The sequence below is a fragment of the Dermacentor andersoni genome, chromosome 4 (assembly GCF_023375885.2).
Source record: "Dermacentor andersoni chromosome 4, qqDerAnde1_hic_scaffold, whole genome shotgun sequence".
Taxonomy (NCBI): Eukaryota; Metazoa; Arthropoda; class Arachnida; order Ixodida; family Ixodidae; genus Dermacentor; species Dermacentor andersoni.
In genome coordinates, this window is record NC_092817.1 from 120,568,436 (window position 1) to 120,578,643 (window position 10,208).

At 48.9% G+C, this 10,208-nt stretch overlaps 1 protein-coding gene across 1 annotated transcript; it reads left to right on the plus strand.

The window, feature by feature from the left end:
• The first annotated feature begins 695 nt into the window (after window positions 1–695).
• Window positions 696–2,241, plus strand: LOC126537549 (serine hydrolase-like protein). Its single transcript, XM_050184654.2, has one exon. The coding sequence runs from the start codon at window positions 942–944 to the stop codon at window positions 1,929–1,931; it is 990 nt and encodes a 329-aa protein (XP_050040611.1). The 5' UTR covers window positions 696–941; the 3' UTR covers window positions 1,932–2,241.
• The last annotated feature ends 7,967 nt before the right edge of the window (window positions 2,242–10,208 follow it).

The window sequence follows — 10,208 nt, forward strand, 5'->3', positions numbered from 1 at the left end:
AAATAACGTTTGCTTCGGCAGGAGCTTTCCCTCCTCTTCCATGACGCGTACACGCGAGGAGAAGGGCTGTGAGCACGCGTGCACGTGAATGGAAAAAGCGATCCGACAAGGCGCGCGCTCACGCGCTTTTTGGTGACACCGGGCGCGACTGGGTTGCGCGACATTTGCATCAGTGCTGCTGGCGGCGGCTCCGTTGGCCTTCTCCACCGCCGCTGCCGGTGGGTCTCTCGGCTGCCCTTGGCGGCTCGCATCTGTATGCGGCCTTGCCGCTGGAGAGAGCAGAGTAACTGCTGCTGCTTCTTAGGCGATCCGGAGAGAGTGAGAAGGAAAGAGTGCCTTTCTGGAAGGGGAAGCCGCCGCCACACGCCGGGGGAATACCGTTGTTGTTTTGGCAGAGCGAAAAAAGAAAGAAGAGCTTCTGCCGAATGGCCTCTCCGCATAGACCCCCACCCCACCCCTTTCCTCCACCAGCTATCCTCTCTCACACTTCCCTCTCGTCAACGTCGTTTCCAGCCGTAGTCGATCTACTCCGCCACCTGTGTGAGGAACCGGGACAGCGGGATTGCAGAGCGCAGCGGACCGGAGAAAGCTCGCGAGCGCGCCTCCAGCACGTGTGCGTAGCGCGCGTCGGAGCCGAGGAAGAGAGGGGCGAGTGTGTAAGGAGGAGGAGGCGGAGGAGGACGAGGAGGAAGCTCCGAGGAACGGGAGGCGAGGAGGCAGGGAGGAGTCACCGCAGCGCAGTCGTAACCTCAGTTGGCGCATAAAAGCCACTGACGCTCCCAAACAAGCTCACACTATTCTGCCAGAGCTCACGAAGCAACGACCGCCGTGTCTCGTGTGCGCGCAGCGTGCGAAAAGCGTGAACGGTCATCGTAGACCTCATCGTACGCCCGACTACTCATTTTCCATCGCCGTACTCTTCGAGTAGAGGCTATTTCGCCATGGAAAGAAGACGGTCTCTGAAGTCCAAGGACCTGCTGATACCAGTGGGCTATGGCTACCTGCACGCAAAGGATTCGGGACCATCGGACGGCTTGCCGGTCCTCGCCATCCACGACTGGCTTGACAACTGCGCCTCGTTCGACACTCTGGTTCCCCTGCTGGACCCGGCATTTCGAGTGATCGCCCTGGATTTGGTGGGCCACGGAGCTTCATCCAACCTTCCACGCGGTTACCAGTACAGCCACCAGCAATTTGTTGAGGACATCGATTGCGTGCTGGACTATCTGGGCTGGAGCTACTGCGCCATCCTGGCCCACGGAGTCGGGGCCACAATGGCACTCTACTACGCCGGCCTTCGGCCGGACGTCTGCACGGGTGTCGTGTCTCTGAGCATGTCGGACACCGTGAACACGCATCCGGGACACATGCTACCGACACTAGTGCAGCACATTGATGCGTCCGGAAACCTCGATTACCAGAAGGCCGGTGAGGAGACCATAGAGACCGTGGTGCGAGACCTTGTCGACGTTACTGGGGGTTCGCTCGACGAAGAGTCGGCACGCGTTCTGCTCGGCGCCGAAGAAGAGGCTGGCCAGACCCTGCAGCTCGCCGTGCTATCCCGGTGCCTCAAGGTGTACACGCTATCCGAGATGAAGAAGGACCCCCTCACCATTCAGAACACCATGACGCTGTACCAAGGCCCCTTGCTCATGGTGTGTGCCAAGGACTGGTGTGATGATGACGAAGATGGCATGCTCCGAATCTGCGAAGACTTCTTCAGGACTTCGTGCGACCCTTTCGTGAAGCTGGACGTCGACGGTACGCATCACGTTCACCTCAACAACCCGGCGCTCGTCGCGAGCCACGTGAGCGACTTTCTTCGAAAGTCGTGCTTGAGTGACCTGTCCTGCCCCTCCTTGGTCTACGAAGGCTCCCTTGAGAGGAACTGCGTGGATATCACTCCGCTGCTCACTGACTTCGTGTTATAACCAGAGTGATGGCGCCTCGTGTGTCTGTAGACTGACACATTGGTTGTACATAGACTTTGTTAGTACGCATGTCTGTTTGAACAGTTTGCATGTATTTGTGGAGCATGTGTCGGAGCATCTGTCTGTACAGTATCTATTTCGGGCATCTTGGAGTAGAACATGTCATTGGCGTCCTACTCTTCGTTTCTCATACGTGTATTTATCCTCTCAAGGCGTGGGCGTGTCAACGCTCCAGTCGCTGAATGCGAAGGGTTTTCTACTTTTCGTTAACGCCAAATAAACCAAAGCTTCCTGTTTTCTGACATCGAAACTGGCCTACTATGTTCCTTACTGATCACCAGAAAGTAGTTTCTTTTTGAAACTTCTCTGGGGATCATCGTTTTGTACCACGTTCATTACCTGCAGCACAAAGCATAGGAAGGAACCGTTTATATACATTCCAGGGTAGGTGGTAGGTTGGAAGTAACCATGCACCCTCTCTGGAACTGCTTAAGTCAGAATAACGGTCTCATTTTTTTTTTTTTACCTGGTAAATGGTTCTGCAGTTATAAGTTGTTTCTTTTGCTTTTTTTCATGCCACTAATGTTCTCTGCATCAAGCTATAGACCTTTAAACACTACTTCTATTGGATTAACTTGCGCTGCAATGTATCAAGCAACATTTGTCACATTCGCGCATTACGATTCAACCGAGCTCTGTGAATCAGGGGGACAAAGCGAAAAGTTAAAGTTCACTGCAATTTGCAATTGCGTCGGAAGATTCTGTAATACGGCACCTTCATCCGAATTGTTCCGGTCTTCTCTCTATAATGTAAACGCGTGTACAAAGACACAATAAACTAGGTGAGCCACTCCAAAGCATTACAAAAGACCAAATTTTATAGAGTATTTCGCTTTGTATATGCAAACGAAGTGCTACAAAATTCTACAAAGTTGGCTGCGAAAAGAGATGGCTCAAGGAGTATATACACAAGTGGGTGCAGTACGCGGAACAGGTAGTTTACTATGTGAGGCAAATTTTGGGCTTAAGGCCTAAGAAGTGTTGCATAGTTGGAAAGACTGCACTCGAATTTCAGTTAGTAGCTAGTAAACACGTTTGAAATACACTCCTCCGTTTCTTAACTTAAATTAGGATTTTAGTGTAATTGCGTAGCAAAAAGAAAGCTTTTATGGATTCGAACGCAGCAGAATGCCTTTGATCTATGCGAAACGCAATCTTTGTAGCTAATAAACAAAAAATTTACGCTGCTGGGGGCAATGTAAAGCAGACGTGACGCCCGAGCAGGCAAGTTGCTCGATCAGTTTACATAACCAACAGCCTTGAAGGTAGTGACAAGTGGAGGACGCATAAAAAAAGTGTTAAGCTACGTTCAGCGAAAATCCACAAAATAGGCGAAAAGGGATCTTCCGTATTCATACATTATTTAGTCATTCGTTTCACTGTCTTCGCGAGTGGAAAATTGAAAGTGACAAGTAGGGTTCCTCAGACTCGCGGACGAAAAGGTAAGTGAACTTTATCATCATTAATTTTCGGTTTCATTCATTTACAAAATTGATACGAGGCAGACGGAACCTGTAGATCATGTTATTCGCCCTTTAGAGCGAGAAAAAAACTTTACAACTGCACAGTTGCTTCGGAACCCGCCATCAGAGGAAAGTTCCCTATTTCGTGCACAGAGTATCTAATAAGTGGTTGAGCTCATTACGATTCTTATCACAAGTGTCTCATGGCCAGATGTCGGAGTTTCGTCACCCGAATGTTTGGGACGCGAATTAACGGGAAACTGATCACACTACTTATTTCGCTCAATGGCATAGTACGCATTAGACGAACGTACGCAGTAGGTCGTCTGTGTATTTCGAAGCTACCCAGCTAGAGCATTTATGCAGACAATTAATGGAAACTGCCTCGCGGCTAGTGCCTATGCACAAAACATTGTCTCGATATTATTAAAATCCTTAGGTGCATTAATTAGTAAACATTCAAAGCGTTATGCTCGGGTCGGATTTTTAAAAATTATTATTGAAATTGTGCACGTACCTTAGTCTCATGGCTAAAATAGATGCCTAGATATGACGGGGCTGAACAAATTCTCGGTGCAGGGAGGACCGTGAAAGGATGTTAGGCACGGGGTTGGTGTCGCTGCTTCTACCACTTTGAATCCTGCAAAGTGCGCCTTCGGCAACCAAGTAGTAATGTGACGGTTCCATTTTTCGGGTAAATCTATACGGGTGCTGCCCTTCCCAGTACATTTCACCTACCCTTAACTTTAGTGGTAGCGCCTCCTTGAGATTTCGCACAATCTATCTCGCAAAATACGCCGACAGATCACCGACCCGTGAAAGGACTCGCAAGTCTCAGGACCTGCTGACACTGCGCTACAACTTACCGTTGTACGTAAGCTTGCATGGCAGCCGTTGACGCACCTTTATCGCATTTTCGTGTTAGTCCATTGCGAGAACGCACGGGCGGTGTATGGTTATTCGCGTCTTGTGCGCGGCAATGTATTACGGTAATGTATTACGGTAATGTGCACCAAACGCGCAATATACTGTCATGAATCAAAATTAAAATGAAATAATGGTGTTCTGTGTGATAAAACCTCGATAATATTATGAGGCACGCCGTAATGCAGGACTCCGGTTTTGATTTCGACCACCAGATTTTTTTTCTTTTGCTTTTTTTTTACGTGTACCTCGATTTACGCACACTAGCATTTTTGCTTTTCGCCCCCATATAAATGCTGCCGCTGCGGCTGGGATCGAACACTTGACCTCTATAGCTCAGCAGCGAAACGCCATAGTCGGCACGCTGTATACCGCGGCCGGTCTACATTGCCGCGAACAGCACACACCGTGACGGCAGACATTTGCTGGATGCAGCGCAGATGTCCGTTGGGGCCGAACCATTCAAATACAGCCAACGGAGCGCATGCCTGAGCATTATCCGAGCAGGAAACAACATCTACATAGGAGACCCCAACCTTTCTTTCATGGCAGGGCGCGCGATCAGCCTCGTTGTAGGGGCGCACGTAACACCTTCAACCGCTGAGACAAATGGCGCTGGCGAACTGTACCGGCAATTTGCATCCGTAAATAACACTGCCGCAGACCCTAACACTACTACACGAAGCTTTTAATTGACTATCGACGTGCAGAGATTCCACTTAGCTGGTTGCGTACGGCTTTTAGCCTCTCCAGTTGAATCACATTTAACCCTGTCTTACATAGGTTTGATGGGGACGCCATCGCAACGGTTACGAAGTACATCAGTTACTCGGGGATCACTGTCGGTTATTCTTGACTCGTGGCTCGTGAACTTTTTCTTTTTTTCTTGTGCAATCATCTCCATCTTTCCTAGAAATTACATTCATCGAGCAGAATTGCCGTACGATGGCCGGGGAAGTGACAAGGACTCGGGTATTACGACAGGATATACTGCAACCCCGTGCGTACGCGACCAAGGACACGCACATGAGCATGCAAGCCTCGTGAGCATGCAAGCCTCGTGAGCATGCAAGGTCCACGGCAGCAGCCTCGGCCGAGCTTAAAGTGCCTCCGTCGACACCCTCCGAGTCCGCGTGATGGCCGGCGCGCCCCAAGGTGCATGGCCGACGACTGTTTACATGACGAGCGCACGAGACTATTTACGGCCTCGAGGCCGTGAGAGTGCACACCACTCCTGGGCTGCCGCGTTCGCCAGCCCTGCGACTGCAGTGATGTTCAAGTCACCACGGGTGAAAACGGGTCTCCGCAGTGCCTAAACTATGGGAACGCACATTCGGCCGAGACAGCCAGCCCTGCACCAACTTCTGAAGGCCCCTTGCGAGGAGAGTTTTTAAGTAGGCCTGTTGAGACGCTCATGGGAGACCAAATTTGGAAGGTGTCGAGAGCAGATCCTGCAATAAACTAGTTTCTCTTATCCCCAGTCGGTGTCTTCTCTCGTCAGCGTCTTACTAGAACTGGCTTTCTCTAAAGCTATATCCGCAGTGTAGAAGTGGGGCTCAGAACGTCGCTTCGGACATGACAGTGTGTTCGCTGACCATGCGCGAACAAAATGTTAAATTCCTGAATCTACCTTGTATCTGCACGTCGAATACCCAAAATTGTGGTGACGGTGCAAGATATCTGGGCAAGTTCAAACGCCTGTGTATGGTTCTCGTGATAACGGAAATCTTATACAGCAGGTGAGACAGAGCAAGACTCTGTCAGCAATATTACATGGTTTTAATTTACAGCTTTACAACCTTTCAGTTTTAAGAGCACAGTTTTCAAGTACGGAAAATTGTTTTGTTGAGGGGCTTAAGAAAAGCCAATGTGAATAATGGGATATTACTAAAACCCGTTTAGGGAAGCCGGGAGTTTCCTGTGAGGGGAGCTTGCACATATCCAACGAATTATTTGGTTCCCTTCGAAGTTACCTTGGAAGCTAATCCGGTAAATTATGAACACCAACTTGCATTCCACGAGGTCAGTTAAAAACGAGAAATCAGAAAAAGAGCTGGCAAAGGTGACCTGCATGTTACAACACAGCTTCGTTTTATGAACAACGAGTGCCCGACATTTCACGTGCAGAATGACTTTCTAGCATTGAAAGCGCCTACTGCCACTATATGCGACTTGTGCTCAAGTCGCATATAGTTTCTTCCTCCCAGCATTCAGGGGACGTGTAGAAAAGCTGTGAAATGCAAGATAACAGCAAACAGTGATCCTTTTATCTCGTAAGTAATCACGCAATGTTAACACTATAATAATCCCCGTATGTTCGCAAAGTTCATCGCTGCTGGCTATACCTTTGATGCTTAGGATGCAAACCTACGTATATTCTTACGCGCGATAAGCCGTTTAAATGTAGTTCCATGCTCTCGGGTTTTGTGGCCATCGTATATACATGAAAAAAAGAAAAGGTCGTGAACGAAAACCAGCACGGCTCCACATAAGAACACTTCGTGTGTCGTTGTGGTGTCGTCATCGCTGTCACCTTAATAAAGTTTATAAGACTGGAAAAACGCTTCACTCAATCATCCACGACTATTTCTATTATTGAGCAAGAACACGAACCCTGCGCACATGCACGGTTTCATACCTGATCACTTCATCTGAATTCCGGATGCCTACCGCAATGGAGCCGTGCTGTCATTTACTGCTCATTTACTAGCTCCTCTCTTCAAGGCGCCATGTTTTTCGGTTCAAGCGCATTTATTGTGGTTCATATTAGCTGAGGTATGCACTCACGTTTATCCTCGAACGCCTGATGATTTCGTCGCGTTTCTTGTTTATTTTTTTATTTACCTTTATTTTTATTTTTTATTTTTTGCTTCTGAATGCTGAGGACGTCCGCTGTTTTTTTTTTAGGTCTCGCTGTCTTCGCTTCTATTTTTGTTGAAGCACATTTTACTTATTCTATTGTTTTTGATAGTTCGCACTTAACATTGGATACTCTTTCTAGACAGTATGCTGCTGAAAAAGATGGCAAGTGGGCAAAAAAAAGGTAGGGGGTAAAATTTGATCCAGTCCAGGGCTCTTCTAAGCAGTTGGATCCAAGAGCCCATTGTGATATTATATTGAACACACACTAATGAGTAATCAATACAGTCAAGCGTCACACTAAAGGTCATGTCGATGCGCGATCAGCGCGCTTTGACTGGCCACGCCACTACATCACGTCACGCATCCTCAACTTGGCACAGCGTCATTGCCTGCGAAGAAAGTCGAACCCCGAAGCTTTTACGACTTCCTGCACTCGAAAGAAGTCTTCACGGGCGGAAAATCACGACGATATAATCGATCTCGCTCGAAGCTTTATTTCACTGGAACGACGGGCCCACAATGGCCAACAGTGACGCTGATATTCCTTTGCGCCCGCTCTTTCGCGAATGCATGCATGGCGTTCCCCGGAGAGCCGATTTCGACACATCCGCAAAAGCAAACAGGCAATTAAGATGTTCCTTCTCGTAATCTTTGTGGGATAGGAAGTCTCTCTCCACGCTGGGGCACAGCACCAGAATAAATCATGGGCAGTCCAAAATGCTCCGGCAACTACAGTGGACATATCAGCAACTACTTGTGAGCATATCACACCAATGTGTTAATAGCCGCGTTTACATGAATGCGACAGTGGCGCATCGCATCGCCTTTCTAACGTATCGAATTCGTGTAAACCGCAGTAATGCGCTAGGAAGGCGCATCGCATTAATGCGTCAGGAGAGGGTAGATTTACGGGGGCGACTCGACCAGCGCATGTGGCTCGGCGTTCTCGCGAGAGCTTATGTGCTACATGTAAACGGCGTCGCATTGCCTACTGTGCCTAGTATCCCAGTAACTCTGGGCTACTAGGCACAGTTATAAAATACGTTGCTGCAAGTTAGTGGTCATAATAGATGCCACCCTCGGCGGACAGAGCAATCGACGTAATCTCTTGGTGACGTAATCTCTCTCGCTGGATGAAGCTCGCGGGACCAACAGTTCAGTGAGAAAAGATGAAAATCACACTGCTAACTGATCAAATTAACATTTATAGGCATTGGCTTATGAATATTATGTTCAAGAATATAAGCCACATACGTCACATGTCCTCCCACTTCATTATAAGAGCATTTTTATGCCAGAGATGACTCAAGGGCTCAAGACGGTCAGGAAGGCTAAGTTGAAGCACATATGCCGACGAACTTTACCCGTATGGTGACAGACACCAAATTCTCGAAGTCACTCATGCAGCTACAACAGGACGTGCATCTTCCTGTTCTCTTAGACTTCCTTTATTATGTCTTATAACAAGCCCTTTACCTTAAGAAAAACAACAAAAAAAAGATACTGTTATCATCAAGGAGATGTTTACCATCGAGTATCAGCTTCATTAGACGAGTGCACAAAAGGCATTTCGGTCTGAATTACAGTGTGGTCATAGCGACTACGTGTAGCAGCGCCACGTCGAAAAATTATCAAATATGTATTTCACATGGTTACCGATTTAAGGTAAGTGTTCGAAAAAAAAAAAGCCCGAGATAGTTAGTCCATTGCACTAGAGAGACTTGCGATTATGTGACTGAGAGAATGAGAATGTGACTGATTATATGACTGAGCGATCATGTACTGGAGAGACAGAAACATATATCAGACAACAACTTAAATCAAAGTAAGCTACTCTACGCCCCGGTCGCCTTTAATAGCAACACTTGTATGTTTAACGTGTAGCACCCTGAGTGTGTGTTTTGACGTCTTCACCCATGCCGCAACCTACGTTCATAAGTGGTCGAAGAGTGTGCCCGAGGCACAGTCTTCGGCGAAGTGCATCTTCCTATCCTCTGTTTACAGCGACCTCCTACGATACCCGGTCGTTTCGTGGTAAGCGACCCATCACTTTCATTGCCGGCTCGGCGAAGGCCAATTACACGTACACCATGTCCGACAATGAGGCTCGTCCCTTTCGGCACGAACTGTCTCGCATGCGACGGCGGCCGCAGCTGCAGCAGCACGGACGGTCCCCGCTGGCCGTTCGCCCGAGTGCACACCACGGCGCAGAAGCGAGAGGGGCGTCGGCTGAAGGCGGCTGGCGCGTTTTGCGAAACGTCGCGTCGAAGTTTTTTACGAGAAGGACGCGACGCGGAAAGACCCTTTCACGGGGCGAAACACGCCCGTCCTTTAAACCGCGCCGAGGACCTGGCCTATTCGTGTGCCACTCTATTTGCTTAGCTGCTCGTTTCCTTGAATTCACTCGCGCCGACCCACACAGGCACGTGCGACTCCGCGATGGTCAGCTCTCACGCAAGACCCCCCTGCGTCGACATTGGTGCTCTCGCGCTGTGCGCGCAAGAAACGCGAACAACGAGTTCTTCGTGGAATCGCTCCTGCGAGAGCGTGTACTCTACCCAAACAGTAACACCCCTCCCCCCCCCCCCCCCACCCAAAAAAGAACAACCTTAGAGTATGTACACAAGGTTAAAGACCCCTAACTGCGTTTTTACTAAACGCTTTCCCAACGCGGCGCGGCTCGTCCGCTTGACAGATATAATTGCTCGCTTCGATGTTTCTCTCCTCAATTCTCCTCAATTGTGCAGGCGCCTTTTGACAGTGGGTAGAGATGTTTTGGCGAGTAGCATCGAAACTTGATGGCGCGCCCGTACGTAAACACCGGCGTACATTCAGCGGCGATGTCAAAAGCGGCTTTCCATGACATACAGACAAGCGCAGTTTTGCAACAGACATATGCGACCGAGAGTGAAATACGAAAACCGATACATGCACTGCGTCCAAACATTTCTGTCGAAGCAACGTATGT

Excerpts from the sequence above, each read along its gene's own strand:
- LOC126537549 (XM_050184654.2), top strand. The coding sequence starts at position 942 with ATGGAAAGAAGACGGTCTCTGAAGTCCAAGGACCTGCTGATACCAGTG.